The sequence below is a fragment of the Echinops telfairi genome, unplaced genomic scaffold, assembly GCF_000313985.2.
Source record: "Echinops telfairi isolate 266 unplaced genomic scaffold, ASM31398v2 ScPeMD7_1;HRSCAF=3_0, whole genome shotgun sequence".
Classification (NCBI taxonomy): Eukaryota; Metazoa; Chordata; class Mammalia; order Afrosoricida; family Tenrecidae; genus Echinops; species Echinops telfairi.
This window is the reverse complement of record NW_022103896.1, coordinates 19,605,173-19,629,258: the sequence shown is the minus strand read 5'-3', so window position 1 is coordinate 19,629,258 and position 24,086 is coordinate 19,605,173. Positions and strand designations below refer to the sequence as shown.

The following is a 24,086-nucleotide window of genomic DNA, read 5'->3' as shown; positions in this document are numbered from 1 at the left end:
AAAAAAAAAAAATATTAAATCAAAGGTGACCTGTTGGATATTTTAAAAATAAACTTGTAAAAAAGAAAAGAACCGGTAATTTTCCTTTCAAAGGCATAAAGAATATTCTGAATGGTCACGGCAATATATAGGAGAAAGATTCACAGTAAAAATAAAAATTAAAAAAAAGAAATGTAATGATGCACACATTAAACTCCTTAACTATCATTACTCATCTAGTATTTCCTGTACATAGTAAATCCACAAGATGAATAAAAATGGATATAAACTATTTGCCTTGAATATTTTCTGGCTCAGAGAAACTTCAAGCTCCCATTCCAAATAAATGGACACCCAAAGGCCTACATTAAAAAATAGCTCTAAAGAGGGAAATGCAAACAAAGAATGTTTGGTAACAACAGAAGATTTTCAACTTGACATTTTTAAATAGCGCCACGCAGTTTAATAATTTCAAATTTATAGTTACAGTTCAAAACCTACCTTCTGCTTTTGGAATGGCAGGGTATGTCATGTTTAAGGCTGTTTTCTTCAATCTGCAGTGTGTGGTTGAAGGATCCATCTAACTCTTGCACTGTCACTTTAAGTGGTCCCTTTAAAAAGAAACACTGTTCAAAGGCAAGCTGAAAAATACCAGTCTATCCAGGAGCTTCAAAAGTTCTTTGAAAAACAGAATTAAAATATGATGGAACTTTCTGAGGGGAGAAGGGAAGAAACGGGGAACCAATCGCAATGATTGATGTACAACACTCCCACCCCCAGGGGGACGAACAACAGAAACATGGGTGAAGAGAGACAGAAGACGGTGTAAAATATGATAATAACAATAATTTATAAATTACCAAAGGTTTACAAGGGTGGGAGGGCGGAGGAAGGAGGGGAAAAAGAGGAGCTGATACCAAGGGCTCAAGTAGAAAGAAAATGTTTTGGAAATGATGATGGCAACATATGTACAAATGTGCTTGATACAATTGATGTATGGACTGTAAGAGCCCCCAATGAATAGATTAAAAAACAATAATAAATAAAATAAAAGATCAGGGAACTTTCTCACAACTTGACTGCAGTCTGCTCCTATGCTTGTGTATAAGTCAAAACCAATCCCAGTGGCATCGAGTTGATTTTGACTCATAGTACTGCGACTCTCGGTCTCCAAGACGGTATACAATCTAGGAAAGCTGACTGCCACATCTTTCTCTAGTGGAGCGGCTGGTGGGTTTGAACCACCAACCTTCTGGTTAGCAGCCAAGAACTTTAATTACTGCCCCACCAGGGTATACCCAAACCAAACTCAGTCACGTATACAGACATACAAATCAAGATACAACATACTTCTGTTCAACATGTGTATCTGGAGACACAAAAAGGCCACCACTGCTGGAGGACAGAGGAATGAGGCAAACGGTAGCCCACAAAACCTCTATTTGTCACCTCCTCTTTCCTTTCATTGAACAGGGTGATTGCTCAAATCTACTCCCTGCAAACAATCCTCATTACAAACCTTCCTATGGATAAGTGCTTCCATAAACCGAGACTAGAATCCAACTGGGCAAAAGACTACTTCGGGGAAAGAAAAAATGAAACAAAAACACTTACCACATATTTCTGAGTTCCCGGAGATGTATAATCTTGTTTTATTTCTAATTCCAAGACATTTCGTTTTCTATTAAATGCAAAACTTCCATAAAATTTTACCACTCCACTCTGGTCTCTAAAGGCATGTAAAGGAATCTTCACATAATGAAATGAATTCACACTAACCAACATCAGCTATTCGTTATAGTAGTGAAAATTTTCAAGGACATCTCTAAGAATTCAAAGCTCAAGAAGTACACTTCAAGTTAAACCTGGCAACGTAATCAAAATTCTTATAGAAATGTTTCCCTTGAGTCAAACAAGATTTCTGAAACATTAAGAAAATTGTGTCTTGAAAGCAGCAAAACCACACTATTACTAGTTTTAAAACAAATCAAAACAACACATAAGTTCTAAGATACTACTTAAGTTGTGCCAGCCTGGTACAGATAGGAACTGGAAATACAGGGAATCCAGGGCGGAGGATCCCTACAGGACCAGTGGTGTGAGTGGCGATACTGGGAGGGTAGAGGGAGAGTGGGTTGGAAAGAGGGAACCGATTACAAGGAACTATATGTGACCTCCTCCCTGGGGGACGGACAACAGAAAAGTGGGTGAAGGGAGACGTCGGACAGGATAAGATATGACAAAATACCAATTTATAAACTATCAAGGGCTCATGAGGGAGGGGGCAGCAGGGAGGGAGGGGGAAAATGAGGACCTAATGTCGGGGGTTTAAGTGGAGAGCAGATGTTTTGAGAATGATGAGGGCAATGAATGTACAAATGCGCTTTACACAATTGATGTATGTATGGATTGTGATGAGTTGTATGAGCCCCTAATAAGATGATTAAAAAAAAAAAAGCTGTGCCAGCTTCAAACCACATCTAAAAGTCACCAGACCACATGTTATAAAGAACTGTACAGGCCAGTCTGGTGGATTACTTTAACCCTACCCTTCCCAGCAACAAACCTACTTTACTCCCATGCTCAAAAGTACTTCCAAATATACCACCTTTTAAGTGTACAGCTACCTGGATGCGGATGTGGACATCACAACGATTCAAAGGCACCTTAGAGGAAATGATTCTTATTTACACCATTTAGGAAGTTGCCCTCTTTATACCCTCATATGCCTTTTTCGTTCCCCCCGCCACATGCACCTTATGCCTTTCCCCGCCTTGGACAACTGCTATTGAAAAGGGTACACCCACTGCTTTATTAAAGGCTGGATGTCTTTGCCGGAGACATTGGAGATGGACTTCAGAAACCCCGATGTGGAAACCAGCATCTGGCTCCACATCTGAGACTGGAACTTCTGAGACGAAGCTGTACTGGCCAGACTTAGCAGCTTATTGAAGACCTGGGGAGACGAAAGCGTCGATAGTAAAGCTAACAACATAAAATATATGGCTTGAAACCCATACTAAACATACTTCCCGTGGTAACTTTGTTACAGTTGGCCAGAGGACAAGTTAGCATTTTACCACTTAGTGTTCCAGTTAGAGCTACTTAGCAATAGAAAGGTACAAAGATTAAACAGGATAAAACTGTTTTTCCTGTAACCATTCTTGAATTATCATGTTATATTGGAAAAATTGACTTTTCTTTATTAATAATAACTATGAAATATAAACACCTACCTAATTGACAATCAAAAATTTAATCATAACTAATATTGTAATTAACAATAAACACCATAATACCTATAATTTATTACACTACGAGCTCTATGAAAACATAAACATTATTTAAGAAGTTGAGATTATGCATTGGGGTTGATTTATACCAGGGGTCCTCAAACTGTGGCCCGCCAAGGATATTAATCTGGCCTGCCGGGTGTTTTTCCCCTTTGTTTTTTACTTCAAAATAAGCTATGTGCAGTGTGCATAGGAATTTGTTCATAGGTTTTCTTTACACCAAAGTCCGGCCCTCCAACGGGTCTGAGGGACAGTGAACTGTCTGTCCACTTGTTTAAAAAGTTTGAGGACCCCTGATTTATACCAACCCCCCCAAACTGAATGGTCCTTTATTGACTATTATTTAATATTTGCATTCTTTAAAAGTACGGTGAAGGAGAACTTTTTAAAAATTAATTTTAAGACAAACAAAATGTTTCTATTGAAAGATGATTTATTTTCCATGTTCCTTTAAGGTTATCAATTTAAAAATTGCTAAGTAATCATAATACAATTAGTTTCTACTCTCAGCTATTTATACCAAAACTAGTCTAAAACATATGGCAGAATTTACAAAAATGATAAGAATTAAACAATTTTTAGATTTCTCTTTCTATTGAAAATATTTCTCAACAGCACTTCACCCTTAATATCACTATTGAATGAAGTGGAAAAAACAAAATAACACACATAAGTAGGTGGAACATTCACCTCTATGTCCTCATTCCACTTTCCCACTAAGCTAAAGGGCCCCAACATTGATCTTGTCCCCCAGAAGACAGGCCAACAACAAGCCCCATGGGAACACAGTGGGCAAGCAGCTCATTGATCAGAAACCAAAGCGTCAACCTAGAGGCCTGTTTCAAGTAACACACACGCAGATCGTTCTTGACCACTGTGGAGTTCCTACTTTACAATGTGTTTTCACGACTTACTTGTAGCATAAATTCCATACTGATCCTGTTTTCAATCAATCTCATCACCAGGTGAGCTTTACACTGGAACATAGTGTAATATTCCCAGGAGAGTGTATGCGGATGCTTTATTGAAAAGTGAAGATGGGACGCTGGACTACACAAAACATACAGATTTAGTGAATATAAGAGATCTGAACATCAAAAATATGTAACAGTGTTTTTTTTAGTGTTTTCTTAAAATGAGGGTTTATAACATTCTCTGATAAAATAAACATACTTATCTTTCTCTTTCCCTCCTCCAAAAATGGGATGTAATAAAACTCCACCAGTCTTCAATTCATATGCCACGATTTTGTCTAGTTCCTTGAAAAGATATCATAACATAACACATAAGTCAATGAAAATATTTTTAAAAACATTAAATGCCATCATTCACCTATGGATTCCCGTTTCCTAGAATTGGAATGTAAATTTCTTAAGATGAGTGACATACATGTATTTAGAGAGTAGATTGTATACTTATAAAGACAGCAGACCCCAGGCTGGCTAAATGATAGTGGGGAAACCGTCTCCACATTGTGACTTCAGGGCTAACCAGGTGACCTTCCTCCGGGGCTCTTGCCAACCGCTCCAAACTCTGTTCTAAGTTTATTTCCTCCTTCTCTGTTTTGCTTCCAGTGAGAGGATGTAAGCAAGTAAACAGAAATGAGGATAAAATTCCTTTAGAGATCCATCATTTTTAAATTTCTCACTTCTTCCTCTAATAGAAGAAACTTTAACAACGACAACAAGCTCAGTGAACAAAACGGAATAGAGCAATTGTGCTGGATGTTCATGACCAGTTTAAATAATACAGATGTAGTGCTATTACGTGGTGCGATCAAACTGTCCCCAACTTGTGGCAACTTCACACACAAGGGAAAATCAGAAAGTACAGCTGCTAGACGTCTAGTTTATACATTTGGATTTATCCCACACAAAATGCGTTAAACATGGCTCTCACTAGGTTGATGGCTGCAAGAGTTTTTTCAGTAATATGAGAAGATAAAAAAATTTGGTTACATAACCACAGAAAGGTTTATTAAACAAGACTATCAAAGTATGCAGTTATAGTTGCTCCGCATCCCCTATCCAGGTCTATACATGCCTGAAACAGCATTGCCGTCTCACTCACTTTTCCCCAAAAGAAATCTGTTCCCTTCCACTTATACCATAGCAAGATGGCAGTTTGGGCATCCTTAGAGGACTAAAAAAATTGTAGTCCCTGTCAATGGTCTCTGAGCCTCAGAAACAGAAGTCTGACAGGCGAGCTCAGGCTATACTATTGTAGGGCAAGTGGGGTAAAGACTCCCAACAATTTGGTTGGATAGACAGCCTTTGCTACCTGGGAGTGGCAAGAGGGTGCACGGTCGTGATGGGAAGAACTCCTCAACACAGCTTTCATTGATTGTTTTCCATTTTCTTAAAAAATTTTCATAACAAGCCCCTAAGACTCAATGGCAGTGAGGTCATTCTTGGTCTTTCAAGGCAATCTATCCCAATGACCACATTGGAGTCCCAAAAGTAACCATCAGAGCTGAGATCGCTTGCCTTGAATTTAATGGGCCCAGCAGATCCCTTCAGAAGCCACTGTTTTTGACTGCACTGTTTTGAAGGCACCTTGGGAGACCAAGAAAAACGTAACTAAGAAAACATGCCAGCAGCCATCCATGGATGGCCGAGACAGGTTTCAGCACAGCGGTTTGGGGGGAACAAACCCACGTATAGTAGAAAGAGGAACCCTACTAGCAATACTTTCTGACTGCCTTGTGAATGACTGCAAGAAACCATGCCTGGTCCTGCGCCATCATCATGACCAGCGGCATGTCTGAATCCACGGGGACAGTATTCTGTCCCAACCCCCACCATGTGTACTGGCTGATCTTCACAAGTAGATGGCCAGGTCTTCGTCCTATCTTCATCTGGAAAGGTCACTGGAACCTACCCACCAGAGGAAAGCCTGCCTCCTAGTACCTGAAATGCCAGGGACACAGCTTCATTCACGCACCGTAACAACAAACAAGCCACTGCAGCAGGACAAAAGGACAGGCAGTGGGCAGATGCAGCATAGAGAAGTTAGAGAGCCTCTTACAAAGGCTAAAAGCCGGGTTCAAGTCCTGACTAAAAGCTATTTACTAGCTTTGTACTACCTCTGGGCACATACCTTGACCTGTCTGTCTGTCCCTCAGTGTTCTCACCTATCAAATGTACGTAAGACTGCTAAGAGGAGTCAACAAGCCAGTATTTCAAAAATCTTTCTAACAGTGTCACATGCATTGTTAAGCGCTAGGTATAATTTTTCCCCTTTCCATCACAATTTACAAGATGAAGAATGGACTCTTCCAGTTCAGATGTAGGAATCCTCTCAAGTCTTTTACAATGAACTTTAACTTGCACTTAGGTTTAGATGAGGAAAATGAATAGAAGTGAGAATATGGAAGGTTCTGCTTAATGAAGAAATTAAAGACTGAGAATTTTTCAACCTGGGGAAGATGAAGTTTAGTAAGATTACAATGTTTAAAAACAGAATGTTCTTTAATGCTTCCTCCCTTCCGACTATCATGACCTCAATTCTACCTTACAAATCCGGTTAGACCAGAGCATGTACACTGCTACAGATAAGAGCTCCCAACACAAGAGAGTCCAGGACAGATAAACTCCTCAGGCCCAATAATGAGAATAGAGATATGAGGAGGGTAAGAGGAAGCTGGGGGGGAAAGGGAACCGATCACAATGATCTACATATAACCCCTTCTTAGGGGAATGGACAACACAAGTATGGGTGAATGGAGTCGATGGTCAGTGGAAGACATGGGGGGAAATTTTTTTTTATAAATTATCAAGGGTTTATGGGGGAGGGATGAGGAGCTGATATCAAGGGCTCAAGTAGAAAGAAAATGTTTTGAAAATGATGACGGCAACAAATGTACAAATGTGCTTGACACAATAAATGGATGGATGGATGGATTGTGATAAGAGCTGTAAGGGCCCCCAAGAAAATGATTTTAAAAATAAAAAATTTTGAAAGAATAAAAACAGAATGGGCTAAAAAAAAAAAACAGAATGGGCTAAGCAAAACATACTTTTAATTTTTTTAAAGATCAAACCCTTAGATAGCAGAAAAGAAATGTGCTATGAAGGTGAACATTAAGTGCACTCAAGGACTAGCCAGCCTATAACAAGCATTTAGTATGTACAAGGTAGGAAGGTCTGGTGGCACAGAGGATTACGTGTTGGGCTGCCAACCCAAAGGTCAGCAGTTTGAATCTACCATCTACTTCGTGGGCACGAGATGAGGAAGCGTTCTGCTCTGGAACAGCCATGGGGCAGCGGATGCCCTGTCCCACAGGGTTACAACGAGTCAGAACTGACTTGCTGTCAGTGAGATGGAGAAGGCATCATGAAGTGCATATTACATGAAAGAGGTCTCACCTCACATTCACTGCCCCTGGGCTAACTACCACTACCCCTTGCCCAGAGGAGACGTGGAAAGATGAATCAAGGTCACAGAGCCAGTCAATGTATGAGGAAGATTCAAGAGCAAGCGCTCCAACTCCAGAATCTGTCTCTTCATCTATAAAAATCTTCAGAAACTGAGTGAAAACTCACTGTGAAGATCTGGAATACACACTTGTTGGGAATGGACAACTATATGGGAATGGAAGGTCCAAAGACCAACTTGAAGCTAGAAACCTCCTCAAAAAAAAAGAGACACTGACCATTTTAAGCAGATAAAACAGACCATTAGTCTTTCTTAGTAGTGATTCCCTTTGCTGTGAAAACTTAAATAGCTGACAACTGGATTGACATTTTTACATTTTACACGCACTTGTACAATTATTAAAAACAAAGCGCACATAACTTGGAGATCAGTAGAACACAAACATGTCTTACTACCTATAAGTGAGGAAGAGAAATTGTAGTTGTTACCTCTTTAATCCAGTGGCGGTACTCATTAACACCAAACGTTTTTTTCATCCAAAGTCCATAAATATAGCCTGAGATTCCCTTCAGCACCCACTCATCAGACCTAGGGAAAAGGTAAAATACAAAGTTCTTTTAGTAAAAAAAAAAAAACCTTGGGGGTGGGGAGGGAGCAGGGAAAATGAACAATTGATATTAAGGGCTGAGGTGGAGGGCAAATGTTTTGAGAATGATGAGGGCAGCGAATGTACATATGTGTTTGACACAATGGATGCATGTATGGATTGTGATGAGAATTGTACGAGCCCCCAATAAAATAGTTAAAAAAAAAAAAATCTTCCAGTGAAGCCTAAGAGGATAATGGAACACAGGATTTACTCCGTTTTCCTTATAGGATAATGAAATTATTAAAGTATTTGCTTTCCCTACTACTTCTGGCCAGATGACGAGTTCTTCTTTCTTCTTCACATCTGGCTTTCCCTTTAATTACAGACTGTATCCAAGTTTCATTTCCAGTAGACTGCCTACACATGCGCTCTGTTTTCGGCATTGCTGCGTCCCTCTTGCAACGCTGTTTACACTGTCTGCTCCGAAAGCAACAGGTGCTCACAACGGAGTCCCTCCCCTCTACTGCTGGCAATCCACTGCATCGAAAAACTAAAAAATGCATGTGCTCCTTTTTCGGTTTTGCAAGAAGAAGGCCATGAACACCAGTCAAGCATCTAGTCACTTTGTACGTGCATTCATTCAGTTTGCCAGCTATGTTCTAGGCACTACCCTTGAGTAAAACTAAGCCTAATTTTAGAAAAATTACAAATTAAAGGATTTACCCTCTCCTTTCTCTCCTCTAGGAAAAAAGCAAAACAAAATAAAATAACTAAGATTTTGTTTTGTGTTTTTAATAGTACAGAGTTTGCACAATTATAACATCATCTTAAGGGAGTTTCATGCTTTTCTCCTAATTTACCTTAAAGTTTAACCAAAAAGAAAAAATGTAAATGTTTTCCCCCCTAATTCCTTTCAAGTACATTGATAAAAAGTCAGTGTTGACAGGTAAACCACTACATCATTAGCACAAACGTAGGAAGTCATCATTTTGCCTTGAACATTACCAGTGGCCCTGCATGTGTTAGCCTTCTCACTGCAGTTCTCTATTTCCAGTCCTTATGTTTACAATACTCATCTAGCTTTTAGGAAGTCACTGCTATCCAAACTCTCACCTCTGAAGGCCATTAGGGCAGGAAAAGAAACAAAACAAAAAACAACTCTTGGACCTCTGTATTCCTGCAAATGGTAACATTATCACATTGGTTTCACGGTCAAAAGGTAGAGTAAACTTTATATTATTTTCCTATAAATTAATATGGAAGTGCAGTCAAGTATTTGCTATTAAGGCAAAGATCAACTTGTACTACAGTAAAGGACAATCAGAGAAACTTGTCAGATTTTTTCCCTTTGTTGTTGTAAGCTCTGAAATTACTCACCACGACATTCTGGATATGAAACATCCAAAGAATTGCTGGGCCAATGACTGGGCCAGACACCTTCTAGTCAAAGGAGTCTCATCTATAATCATGGCACTGTGTAAAAGATTTGTGCTACGATTTAAAAGAAGAGAAACATAACTAACAAGTAAACAATTACTCAGTTAATTAACATAATTACATTTTTTAAAATAATGGAATTGAAGTTACATAGAAGAAAAATTCAGAATATTCTAAGAACTTCCTCATATTTTAGCTGAAATTTGTCACTGTTATAACTTTTGCTTAAATAAGATCCTCATACAGGGGGATGGGGGGAGGGAGGGGGAAAAAAATCCTCATACAAAGGCTCAGCTAATTTAAAAAAAAGAGCGTTTCTTGACTCTTAACTTGACTGCTCTCTATCACTGACTTAAAGTGCATTCTCCCATCAGATCTGTATACGAGCATGATAGAAAATGCCAGGACATTATGATTCCCAACACAGAGATGAGAACATGTAGGTCCAGCCCAGGTAAAATGGCTGAGCCTGAGACACAAAGCATCTAAGTTTGGAATAGTCCAGAGGAAGATGAAGAGGTGAGAAGATGGAAGGAAAGGAGCAAAGAAGAAAAAGAATTCTTTCCTCCTCTTCTAAATTTCTGACTATCTCTTTAGACTTCTACATATTTTTCATTTAAAATAAAACAGCTATGGAAATTATTCTACAAAACCAATCACATCTAAAATAAAATGTTTAGAGCTAGTCTTAACATTTTGATTAGAAAATAACTTTAAACATTTTTTTAAAAAGAAAATAACTTTTCTTTACATCATCATTCTAATGCAGGGATTTAGAATTTAAAGCCAAACCAACCTAAAAATGCTCACAGAAGCATAGGCAGCCACTTCAACGTAAGCCTCATCAATGAACACACTTTTAAAACAGGAGTATGGGTATCGACATGTCAGGATTTCCTCATAAAACTCAAAGACTTCATGAAGGTATGATGTCGTATGTTTAAGTAAAGGAAGAAGTTGGGGTAAACAAAAATGAGTCACCTGAAAATAAAAAGCAGGAGGAAAAAAAAATCACCTGAATGGAAGAGTTTACTTCAATACTGTAAAATTCTTAACTAGCTCAATTATAAATCAATACACACTTACACAATTTTCATAATGCTGGGGGGAAAAAAAGCTGTTATAAAATCTGTGATATACCCCCAGCCAGTCCTGGGGCTTTGGGGGTTGGTCAAGGGGAGTCGCTCTGAGACATGGGGGTACAGTGAACGGATGACGCTTTGCTGGGCATGCCTACACAGTAGGGGATGCTGGGCACCTCTAGGGTTTCCAGTATGGGCTCCAATAAACGTCTTCTCTTTTGCCTAAAAATACCCCCAAAACCTGTGATTACTTTTAGTAACCATGTTAACAAAGTGTTTATTTACTTAAAGATTCACTATGGCTTGTCTGACTATAAAATGCCTAGGTCCACTGAAAATAACTATGGCTTGAAATAAAAATATTTTCTGTACAGGGAACCCAGGATGGATGAGCCCTATAGGACCAGTGGTGTGAGTGGCAAAACAGGGAGGGTAAAGGGAGAATGGGTAGGAAAGAGGGAACCGATTACATGGAACTGTGTGTGACCTCCTCCCTGGGGGACAGACAACCGAAAAGTGGATGAAGGGAGACGTCGGACAGGGCAAGATATGACAAAATACCCATTTATAAACTATCAAGGGCTCATGCGGGAGGGGGGAGCAGGGAGGGAGGGGAAAAATGAGGACCTAATGTCGGGGGTTTAAATGGAGAGAAAATGTTTTGAGAAACGATGTACAAATGCACTTTACACAATTGATGTGTGTATGGATTGGGATAACAGTTGTATGAGCCCCTAATAAAATGTTAAAAATAAATAAATAACCTCAGACCGGAAGCTTATCGTTAAGAAATGCTGGCAACACAAATCATAATTCTTGTCCCTTACCAAGCGACATCTCATCTTGGACACAGTCATCCAACAGCACATACTGCCTCATCTTAAGGAGCCCTAGTGACACAGTGGCATAAGCATTCGACTGCGAACAGAAGGGGCAGTGGTTTGAACTCATCAGCCACTCCATATGGGAGAAAGGTACGGCAATCTGCTCTGTGAAACAGCTCTACTCTGCCCCACAGGGCGGCTATGAGTCAGAACCAACCCAATGGTCCGGTTTCATGCTGTGGGTCTCGATGAAATGAATGACCTTGGCACTGACACGAGAGGCCCAGAGTAAGGGCTCATTCAGGGAACTGCAAACAAGCCAGTATCCTCGACAATCTTCAAAGAGGGAAGAGGACATCCACGCAGGATCAAAGCCAGGGTGGGGAAGGTAAATCAGGAAAACGCATGTAACTTATTGTGAGTTGGAGGGAAGTTGTAATACAACGACATTTTGAAGGAAATTCAAGAATTCACATCATTAAATATGTCAGCTACAGAAATACTGTTTTCAAGTGATGTTCTTGCTAAGTTAAATGAGCAATGAAAAGATAAGAATTTCATTAATACCTTCATTTTTACTGGGAGTGGAAAGGTGGGCGGAAGGGAACGGCAGAGAAGAGATGACTTACCTCATGCATGTATGGGTCTACAAGTATTTCAAAAGGTCCAATGGCCAAGGAGATATTTGACGCCGCTGTTGGAATGGTCAGCATGTAATGGAAGGTCTTCTTCCTCATATCATGGGTATACACTGTCTCCACCAAGTCCCCATTGGAGACGGCCACCATGGCAGCATCTACTGTGAATTCTAACTTCCACGTACATAATTCAGAGTAGGAATCAACACATGGGAACCAAAATCTAGGAAAACAGTGACGGCACAGGAATACACTTAAAATATACCTCCATCTATAAGTACATTTAACATTTCTTGATCACGAAAGCATTTTTAATGTGCAACTTCAAAGAATCTAACATGTATACTCGTGTATAAAGCCTTTACAGCACTTTTTTTTTTTTTTTACAGCACATTTTTTCTGCAGTTTTGGTGGTAAAATTATGTGCCTTGGCTGACATTCAGGTCGGCTTATACTCTAGAGTATACAGTAATTTTAAGTCAGCTTTCAATGTTATCTATGAATATTAAGAAAATATACCATGTGTTGCTTCCAGTTTACATTCTAAAAAAACTATTCCAAAGTTTAATATAAAAATAATTTCAATTTGTACAAGTAGCTTCACATTAATTTATATGTAGCATTCACTTCTAGAAACTAAAAATGTGTAATAAAGCCTTATGAAACACAATTAGTATTCAGAATCTTCTCTAAAAGTCAGGATACTGCTTTTCAGAACTATTTATATAAGCTAAGTGCTGAGAAAGTCAGTCTGAAATTTCTATTTCTTTCCATTCAGGTCAGATCTTATGTGCCAGGGTCCGTACTTAGCAGCACAAAGACGTGATCCCTGCCTTATAGAAGCCAACAGTCTGGGACAAGCACACATTATAAAATTCCAATAACCCATGATACACGTATAGTAGATGAAGAGGTGTGAGCAGTGGGGGGGAGTATGAAATTCCTCTTTAATAAGAGTAGAGGAAGAAAATGTTTTGAGAATGATGAGGGCAAGTACAAATGCACTTTACACAATTGATGTGAGTATGGATTGTGATAAGAGTTGTATGAGCCCCTAATAAAATGATTTAAAAAAAAAAAAAGAGTAGAGGAAGAAGGAAAGATGAGCCCAGATTCGCACAGAGGATATGAAATGTGGTTAACCTCCTCCTGGGCCATGAGACCAGAAGAACTGGATGGGCCCAATTATCATTACTGCATTTTTTGTTTAAGATTCCATAGAAGAATCCTTATCAAAACAGGGGAAACAGTTCTCATGAAATCTATACTTTTTAGAAGCATAGTGGGTGAATATACCCCTGAAACTATCGCCTTGATAGAATCTTTTAGCCTTACACCAAAAATAAACTCTACTTTAAACCAACAAGTGTAGCTTGCTGTTACTGTCCAGTGACGTAAGTTCCTACTCCTATCAGCCCTCTGTACAACAGGAAGACACGCTGCCTGGTCCTGCGCCACGCTCACAATTGTTTTCATGTGTGAGCCCATGGCGGCAACAACTGTGTCACTTCATTTTGTCCAGGGTCTCTTTCAGTCCCTCCACTTTATCAAGCACGATGTCCTTTCCCGAGACTGGTCTCTTCTGACAAAACGTTGCAAGGATAGGAGACAGAATACTGCCGGCCTTCCCCCACACGCATTCTGGCTGTATTTCTCCCACAACAGATTTGCTTGTCCTTTTGGCAGTCCGGGATACTTTCAATATTCTTCCCTGCCACCACAATGAAAACACAGCGATTTTTCTTCGGTCTTCCTTATTCAATATCTAACTTTTACGTGCATGAGGAGATTGAAAAGACCATGGCTGGGTCAGACAACCCGGAGACCCCAAAGGAACCTGCTTGCTTTTCAACACCTTAAAAGAGGAGCCCTGGTAGCAGGCACTGCGGCTCCATGTTGGGCTGCTAAAGGCAAGGCCGCATTTCTAAACCACCAGCCACTCTCTGGCACCATCCTGTCGAGAGCTAGTCTCAGGAGAGCCACAGGGCAGGTCTACCCTGTCCTCAAGGGTCACTGTGAGTCAGAATCCACTTGACGGGAGTGAGCTTCAGAGTTCACTTGAAATAGTGGAACAGTTCTGGCTTAAGCATGATGCTTTTTAAGAACGATCTATATGGAATCAAATTGACAGGAGCAACTCAAAAAATTAAACAGGAACCTAAGAGATGGTGAGTTTACATTAATAAGGGAGGAACAACTGAGCAATGTGGGGAAAGGACAGCTGCACAACTTGAAAAGTGTAATCAGCCATTAAACTGTACATGTGGAAACTGTTGATATGGTATGCTTCTCACTGTCGATACTCTCAATAACAAAATGAATGAAATTGAGAGAAAAAAATGAGCAAACTAGAGGTAATTACAATTTTCTGTAGGTTTTTCTTCAATATAAGGCTCAAAAAGAGAATCATGAGAAATGATTTTCACAGGAACCACTCAAGCTCACTGCCACCTAGTCAATACCGACTCACAGCAGCCCTCTAGCACAGGTCCCTTTCTGAGACGGAGCTGCTTACAGGAGTAGACAGCCCCATCTTTCTCCTGCAGAGCTGCTGGTGGTTCGAACTGCTGACTTCCTCGTGGACTGCAGTGCAGTGAGTAACCACTACTCCACCAGGGTTTACAGAACAGGGGAGAAGAAATGATAAATGGAACAAGGTTCAGGAGAAGTGGAAGAGGTTTCAGTGATTAAGCTTGTTCTTCTCATTTTACACTAAATATACAAGGGCCACCTGAAAAAAAAAAATCAGTGGGAAAATTCCATCATCTTTTAATTCCATTTTTCCATAAACTTTGTAAAGTCCCCTCATTTGTGAGTATACCTAGAAAAAAATGCAATGGCCACTTCAAATATATAAGAATCCATGCCCTACCTTGTGGAATTCTGATAGCCACAAGAGAACACATGAGCGCCTCTCTCAGCCATGCTTCCCTCTACACTGGGTACCACAAAATGAAGGCCTCCTTTAGGCTGATCCAATGAGAAATTGATGTGTATCTTCAGGACCTTTAACTCTGTAGCAACACACATCCCCAGCGAGATGTAAATACATATATAAATAACAGAGCTTGCAACATTTTAATGCTGTGTATTTCAAGATTAGTTTATAATTCTGACATCCTTTCATTTTCATGTGAAAATTTCCGGTCACAGGATCTAACATGATTTTACTATATCGTAAATATAGTCTCCATACTTTACCATCAACATGTTTCCAAAGCTCTGAGGGAACCTTAATGCAAAGTTCTCCATTTCCTGCATCAGGATCCACAGCAGTAACTGCAGCTGCATAAGCATTAGAAAAATAATTGAGATTTCTCCTGAAGAGGAAAAAAAGCCAAGTTTTAAGAACACATATGTTTCACCAAAGACTTTCTTAAATATTACTTGACATCACTTATATATAAGCAAGCACTAAATGCAGTCCCCAGGCGCAAACAGCTGACTTTCAGACAACTTGCCAAAGTGTTGGTAAGTGCTATCGAGTCAATTCCAACTCATGGCGACCCTATGTACAACAGAAGAAAATACCACCTGGTCCTGCCCCAGGCGCCTCATTGTTTGGGCTCATTGTTGCTGCCAATCCATCTTGTCAAGGGTCTTCCTGTTTTTGATGTCCCTCTACTTTACCTAGCATGATGTCCTTCTCCAGGGACTGGTCTCTCCTGACAATATGTCCAAAGTAGGTGAGACGAAGTCTTACCATCCTTGCCTCTAAGGAGCATTTTGGCTGTACTTCTTTCAACACAGATTTGTTTGTTCTTCTGGCAATCCGTGGTACTTGCACTATTCTCAACAACACACCATACATCAAACCTATTGACTCTTTTGATATTTCTTATTCGTTGTCCAAGTTCCACATGTATATGACACAAGGACTTGTAAATGCACTTTAATGAAATGTAAACTTGCCCTCACTTTGAAATAACAGAGGGAACCCCTATTGCAACATATCTATCACACTCATCACTGTATGCAGCCGATGCAGCTTTTAATCACTGAGAGGCCTTTAGGTCCTTTACATGAAAGTAAGAACTAGATGCACCTGCTCAACTTAACCTACAGATCTTGTTCATAACCCAGGAACAGCCTGGGTAACTCTTACACAATTCAAAAGAACACTTTTTAGCCAAGTGCCTGTTATTCATCACACTATAAATGCAATAGTACATACAACCTGGTGCTCAGTGCTGGGTGACTGCATTATGATTACGAGGATGCTTCCAAAAAAGTTCACGGGAAATTTTCACTAACTTTTAATTCCACTTTCAATGAACTTTTGGAAGCCTCCTTGTATTACACCCTTCACTAATTCTGAAAAGCCAAATTCACTACACTTTTCTAATACAAATGGGCATAATATGTTGAATTGAGAAAAATACTGATTTCCTATCAATCAGGCGAAAATTTTAAAAATCAATCAGGCAAAAAATTGTAATGATTTCTTATCAATCAGCCAAAAATCAGGCACCTCAACAAACTAATCTGATAGACATTAAGATGTCTAAAACAAGCTAGAGAGACTCATCTGGAGAAGGACATCATGGCAGGGGAAAAGGAAGGCCTTACACAGCGCTTGCAACAGTGGGCTCAGGCACAAGAATAATTGTGAGGATGGCACAGGACCACACAGTGTTTCATTCTCTGGTGCGTAAGGTCACTATGGGTAAGAACCGACTCAATGGAGCCTAACAGCAACAGAACAAGTCAGGCCCAAGACTATAGCCTCAGTCAAGAACTACATAAATGACCCAAGGATAGCGTCCAGAGGGTTAGGGAAAAAAGAGGACTAGACACAGGAAGCACAAGGACAAAGCAGAATAGAGTGGCACATTGAAGGAACTGCAGTGGATGAGGTAATGCAAAGGACAGGTAACTTGCTGAATGTAAACCTGCTGATCTGCTCCATCAACCTACACAGAAATCCTAATAAAAACTTTAAAAATAAAGAAAAGAACAATAAATTAGGTTGCGAAGGTATTGCTCGAAATAAAGTACTGCTTACTCCACTTCGCAGGACATGACAATGTAAGGGAAGGGGACAATTAGTGAGGTAACTGCTATACTCTGATAAGCCAGGAGGCACTCAGTAACTATTTGTTCAATAGTTATTTAGCCTTATTTCCCACCAGAGAAAAGCAACACAGAGAATTCTTTCGGAACTGTGAATATTTCCCTCATGACTTTCTCATTGTATTCCATTTTATCAGAAGAGACACAAACTTATTCTCATAGAGTCAATTCTAGAGGGCAGACCCTATAAGATAGATTAGAAGTGTCCCTGTCCATTTCTGAGCCTGTAAATCTTTACAGGAGCATAAAGCCTCATCTCTCTCTTGTGGAACATCTGAGTGGTTCAAACTGACCTTGTGGCTAGCAGTCCAACATGTAACCTATTAGTATCACCAGGGCTCCTCCAGTAGACCAGCCCCTGGAAATGACATCATGCTCGGCATGAAGTAGGGGTCAGTGAAAAACAGAAAGATCCCCAACAAGATGGATGACACTGAGGCTGCCCCAAGCATAGGAGTGGCTGCAGGATCTCAACAATTGTTGAAGACTGGACAGTGTGTCATTCTGTTGCACAAGGGGCACCAATGGGAGGTGGAATGGACTCCAAAACTTGCAATACGGTTTTTATGGTAGCTATAAAAGGAATATACAAGTGAGCTCCAAAAAGTTCATCCAAAAACAGAATGAAACAATAATGGAATTTTTCCCCTCCGCAGGCCAGCCTCCTAGCCCAAAGCACTCCGCTTTACTTGCCCTATGAGCTAGGGAGTTCCCTGTTGGGTCTCGTACTCTGGGGCTCCTGCTTCCGCTGTTGCTGCTCCCCTGACACCTCTCTGGTGTCAAAGTTGTCTCCTGGATCAAAGAGGTTCCATGCACAGGGATTCTGAGGTACGTGTTTGACCCCTTAAGGCTTGTCCTTTGCTGGTGGTGCAATTCCTCCCCACCACCGCCCCTTTCTGCTTTTCAGATGGCAGCAGGATGGCAGATGTGACAGATAACCTCCGTTAACAATCGCTCACAACTGAATCCTAGTAATGTCCCCACCTTCTCTTACTCAGCCCCATCAGTATAGGGTCATGTGGGCGGGGGTGAGAGACTAGAGCTAGACGAGACACATTAAATAACTCATTGCACTGCAGTCAGAATCAATTCACTAGCACCCAATGACAACAACAAGCCACAACAATTCATAGAACTAGTTAATATAGTAACTAGATTAAAACTAGCTTAAGATGAAGTTTTGGTATCTTATCTCAAAATACCAATAATCAAAGAAATGACAGAATTCAACACTACCAAAACTTTGTAACGCTAAGTGTCCTCAAGTGTAGACAATTATATCTAAATTAGTATATACCTCACTGAGGCAGAGTCAAGTAACATATTAAGAGTCCTAAAAACGATAAGTAATTCTGTTTGCCTATAGAAAGCATGAAAAACAGAGGGGCTAATACTACCTGTATCAGAATGTTTGCTCGACATAATTTATGCTGCAAAAGGTGGAAACTATAAGAACACCACACAAATGGAGAACAGTCATGCAAACTACAGAACACTAACGAAAGGAAAGTCACGTGACCATTTAAAAAAAAGAGCTAACTATGAAATCTATGTTGAAAACCACAACAAAAAACCTCACTGCCACTGAGTCCATGCTGACTCATAGTGAGTCAGGTGGAACTGCCCCTGTGAGTTCCTAGACTAACTGCTCACAGGAGTAGACAGCCCTGTCTTTCTCCCGTGGAGTAGCTGGTGGTTTAGAACTGTGCAGACAACAGCGGAAAAAAGAGTAACCACCACACAGCCACCAGGGCCTCCTTGAAGCCTACGTACACACGGGGAAACATGAAAACCAAGGATGCAGTGAAAATAGAATTGATCACAAGCATGCACATTTCATGATAAAACTCAGAAGTTGCCTCAATCGATGTCATGGTTATTTAAAGTGAGGACCACTGGATGAGATTCATCTTCTAGACTACTTTAAAGTACGGTAGTCTCTGGTCTATAGATCATGAAGATTGTCGAAGTGAAAGGTACTAATGTACAAAGTAAAAAAAAAATTTTTATTTTACTAATGCACGAATTATTTTAAAGGGCCGAGAAAGGGCTAAGAAAATGTCTAAAAGATCCCAGCTAGCCCATCCTTAAAGCTGTACTCTGAGGGAGAAGAAGGTAATAACCAACCATACTGGGTGGGGCTAGTAACAGTCTTGAACTCAATGAGCTATGTGGCAAAAGCACAGAAATAAGAGGGTAATGAGGAGAGAAAAGAGATCCAGTATTTATTCATAGCTGAGAAAAACCTGTTGAGGAAAATGAATCCAATCCCAAGAGAAAAGCGAAATGGTTAGGTACACCGACTTTTAAAGTTTATTATAACTTACTGCTTCGATTCATTGTGGCAAACTTCCAAGGTTGGATCATTGTAAATAAAGGCAGCCTCTAAATCGTTGACCCTTACTCGGTATATTCTGCACTGTTTGCTGTTCAACTTGATTCGATTCAAGTTTGCAACTGTGGGGAAAATAGTCAGTTCCACAAATCCCTGTGAAGAGAAAAGAGTAACAATGTCATTATATTTTTAAAATTGGTAATGTTTACCAGGAGCAATTCATTATTTAATGTGGCTCTTCCAGCCAAAGTCTCTAACTCCCACTAAATGACCTTTTCCTGCATGAGCCTGGTAAAGGTGGGAGAAGATACTGATAGGATTCACCTGTCAGTAATTGTGAGCACGAGTCCCTGCAATGCCATCCTGCTTCATATAAACGAGCCTCGGAGAACCAGGAAAGATCTCACTACAAACAAGAACGAGGAGTGCAATGTCTCCTGGGCAGTGAAACTCCTAGACCCCAAAAACAGCTGTGACGCCAAAGGAGCAGCAGCAGAACCAGGAACCAGAGCATGGAACAGAATGATGGACTTGTCAACCCACAGAGCAAGTAAAGTTGAGGGCTCTGTGCAGGAGGCCACCTTGTCGAGTTGGGTGACTCTGGGCACTTCATGAAGGGAGCTAGGTTTGCTGACCCACACGCAGCTTAAGTTGAATGCCTGTGGGTTGAGGCTCACAGTGGAGTGGTATGCTCTTTGGGCATTTATTAGCAGATCCTGAAGAACTTTGTGACAGTGCCTTGATAAACAACTGTATCCTGAGCATTTCTCACTTGCATTACAATCTGTCATCTTCCTTAATAAGCCCTTTAATTATTGTCTGTGAGTTCTGTATAGCCATTGCCATGGATATTAAAACCTAGAGAAATAAGTAGAAGATATTAATTAAGACAATCCACCCACTGTCATACTAGCATGACTGTATTACACTAGATACTTGCATGCATGTTATCACCAATCATTGCAACACTTTGGAGATGTGCACTACTTTGCATTTTTTACAGATAAGTCAACCATCAGGCTCAGCATATTTTATTAATAAATGAAATGGGATGCAAACCCACATCTAACTACACCCCCAAAGTTCATGCTCTCTCCAGTATGCCATGATGTATAAGGCTTTTACACATCATACATGAAGCTTTTGGATAACATTCAGCCTCAGCTGCTCAAAAGCCTGGAGATTCTGTAGCCTGTAGCCTGTAGCCTGGACCCCATCAGCTCCAACTAATGGAGAGGCCACTTCTCCACCCAACTATCACCCTCCTCTGTTAACCACCCACTCTCTTGCCTGACTGCTATGTGGACTTATCTTTCTCTATTTAGAAATGATTCTTCCATTGGTCCTCTAACACAAATGAGAAAAAATGATACGATAATTATTCTTACATACTATAACTGGTCTTAACCTAACATTCTGTGATTCTAAGGAAAAGGTATGTTTCTATCTACATAGCCCATTTTAAGTAAACATAGGCTCACGCAAGAGTAACAAGGGTCAAGCACCATCATTCCAAGGGGAAAAACCAGTTCCACGAGTTTATTGTTCTTACACATTGTAGATCACCAAATACTTACTAAACGAATGAACATGGGAACTATTGTTAACCTCACTTAACACATGAGGACACTGAAACACAAAGGATGCCCACAGGAGGTGATGCTCCAGAATTTGGGTACAGGAGGACTTTCTTCTGGGGAAACAAACAACCAGACTTACTGCCATCCCATCAATACCTCCTCAGAGACCCAATAGGAGAAGTTAGAATTGTCTCTGGGCATTTCTGAGACTGTAATTCTTTGTGGGAGTAGAAAGCCCTTTCTTTCTAGGAGTGGCTGGTGGTTTTAAACTGCTGACCTTGTGGATCCCAGCCAACTTATAACGACTGTGCCACCAGGGCTGATCTGACAGAAAGGCCAACCTGAATTCTAATTCTTCCTTATCCTTGAAAGGTGCCCTGGGTGTGTAGTAAGGTACGACTGCCAACCAGAAGGTCAGGAGTTCAATCCCGCCATCTGCTCTGAAAGGGGAAGATGAGGTTTTCTACTCCCACAGTTACAGCCTTGTAAACCCACAGGAAAAGTTCTACCCCATCTTACAGGGTCACTAAGAGTTGGAATTAACAGGAACCAAGTTTCTTTTTCTGGAACCATATTTCTAAGTACTCTAGAGTGAGATCTCTGGTGGTGTAGCCTGCTAATCGTAAGGTCAGCAGTTTAAAACCACCAGCCACTCTGTGGGAGAAAGAGGCGGCGTTCTAGTCCCTGGAGTTCCACTCTGTCCTGCATGATCACTACGAAGGGAATCATTTGGTGGCTGCGAGGAAGTCCGCTAGACCGTGGAGTTGCTACTGCTTGTACTTACCACAACGGACTTTCTCTGGAAGTTTACGTTGTTGATGCAGACCACTTGATGGGTTGTACATTAGAAATAGAAAACAAAAGGAAAATATAACTTCCATTATTAAGAGAACGCGTAACGCTAACCCAGTATTAATATGGGATTAGTCCCAAAGAAATGGAAACCCATACTTTATTTCCCGTTAAAATCCCACAAAGGGGGACAGCTTGCTTGGTTTTAACCTGTCAGGCGGAAGGGAAAGAGACTCCTTTGGACGGAAACAGTGGGATATTTTAAGACGGGTCCCCTGAAATCGGCCAAGCGGGGCCTGTCATTCAAAACCGCTCCCACCCCACCAGCTCCCATCCGAGTGAACGTCCCACGAAGCCCGTTTCCAGCGATCACAAATGTTAAGAAAAAACAAAACCCAGACCAGGAACATGGGGGGGGGGGGAATGAAATCACAGTAATACTTATAATTTATAAGGCCTGGGGCTTTCAAAGCCCTTGTCCCCTTTCTTCCTGTTCATCCTGACGGGCTCTAAGCCAGTCGGCGGCATGAAGCGGGCCCCGGAAGCTTGGCTCCCCGACTTCCCGGGGGGCGGCCGGACATTCTGGTCTCGGGGTCCTCCGCTGCCCCGCGGCGCTCGGCTCCTCTAAGGGGCCTCGGCCGAACTCATTCCAGGGAAGTGCTTCCGAGAGCGGCTGCTCGGAAACACCGGCCGCCGAAGACACGACGGGAACCTCTGACCTCTCGCGTCACCGGAAGCGAGCCTGCCGAAGGGGCGGGACCCGGAAGTCTGTGGTCGGGGGCGGGGCCTACGGGGGCCGGCTGGCTTTTATTGTCGTTTGAGTTGCCGCCTGCACGTGGATGCTGGGAAGGTACAATTTGTTCGCGTTTGGGGAAAATGCAGACAAATATTTAGTGGGTGAAACGGGCCCGGCATGTAGGCTAGGGGACAAACGTTGCATCTTAGAATTAAGGTCCAGAGAAAGCCCGTGAAGACTTCCGAGACTGGATGTGCCCCTAATGAGGGGCTCTCCGGAATCGGGAGGTGGTGCCTCTCCCTTCTCCGTGAGCAGACGCTGTACGCCCCCTAATCCCGTGATGTAAGCTGCAAATTGTGTGTTTAGAGCCCCACAGAAGACCCTCTGTGCTCCATTCCATTACGATTCATAGTGATCCTGTAGAACAGTAGAACTGCCCATCGGGATTCCGACTCTTGTCCACCCATTTCCTCTGGCTTCTCACCGCCGACCTTTCAGTCGGCAGCTGGGCACTTGAGCCACGCACCAGCGGACCTCTAGCATTAGTGTTCGCCCCCCAGCACCTCTGCCATGGAGGGCATGCCAATCGTCAAACTCCAGAATTCTCACTGGGCCTTGCTGCCTCAATAAAAAAACGAACAAACAAAAACACCCGTCTAGCAGGGAAGCAAATAAGCCCACTTGGAAGCACAGCAGCCTGTGTGATCATGAAGTGTCTCATAGTATCAGGTATCAAAAGATCCAGAACAATTATATCGATGTGAAATAGGGGGGTTAGAGTGGAGACCCAAAGCCCATCTGTAGACAATTGGACATCCCCCCCACAGAGGGGTTACAAGGAAGGGACGATTCAACCAGGGTGCAGTATAGCACTGACAAACACACATCATTCCTCTAGTTCCTGAATGCTTCTTCCCTCTCCCCATCCCCCAACCATGACCCAGTTCCACCTTACAAATCCGGCTAGACTGGAGTACACACATTGGTACAGGTAAGAGCTATGGACACATGGAATTCAGGACAGATAAAACCCTCACGAACAGTATTGGGAGTATCATGATTATCTTTAGGGATGGTGGGAAGGTGGGGGGAGAGAAGGGGGAACTCATCACAAGGTTGGATATACAGACTACCCCACCATGGGGTAAACTAACAGAAATGTGTAAAACATGAAATAACAATAATATTTAATCGATCAAGGATTAAAGAGGTGGGGAGGGGAAGGAAGGGGGAAAAAGAGCTGATACCAAGGACCCAAGTTGAAAGAAAATGTTTTGGAAATGATGGCAACATGTTCAAGTGTGTTTAATACAATTGCAGGATGGATTGTTATAAGATTTGTAAGACCCTC

General features: G+C 41.4%; 1 protein-coding gene across 3 annotated transcripts in view; it reads right to left on the bottom strand.

Annotated features, from left to right (window-relative positions):
* TAF2 (TATA-box binding protein associated factor 2) overlaps nt 1-22,681 on the bottom strand; it is a 73,042-nt gene extending 50,361 nt beyond the window's left edge. For 2 of the 3 annotated variants that reach the window (XM_045300010.1, XM_004697414.2), the window contains exons 1-14: nt 22,445-22,681; nt 21,992-22,046; nt 19,620-19,780; nt 15,421-15,539; nt 15,092-15,233; nt 12,211-12,442; nt 10,472-10,656; nt 9,616-9,729; nt 8,138-8,237; nt 4,446-4,531; nt 4,187-4,322; nt 2,781-2,935; nt 1,594-1,708; nt 481-590 (exon numbers count right to left, since the gene is read on the bottom strand). In XM_045300010.1, the coding sequence (XP_045155945.1) occupies nt 481-590; nt 1,594-1,708; nt 2,781-2,935; nt 4,187-4,322; nt 4,446-4,531; nt 8,138-8,237; nt 9,616-9,729; nt 10,472-10,656; nt 12,211-12,442; nt 15,092-15,233; nt 15,421-15,539; nt 19,620-19,780; nt 21,992-22,046; nt 22,445-22,527 (1,793 nt within the window). In that variant the 5' untranslated portion in view covers nt 22,528-22,681. Of the gene's footprint in view, nt 1-480; nt 591-1,593; nt 1,709-2,780; nt 2,936-4,186; nt 4,323-4,445; nt 4,532-8,137; nt 8,238-9,615; nt 9,730-10,471; nt 10,657-12,210; nt 12,443-15,091; nt 15,234-15,420; nt 15,540-19,619; nt 19,781-21,991; nt 22,047-22,444 lie in introns of those variants that run through there. The other variant, XM_045300034.1, reaches the window with a different exon arrangement.
* Nucleotides 22,682-24,086: the final 1,405 nt, after the last annotated feature.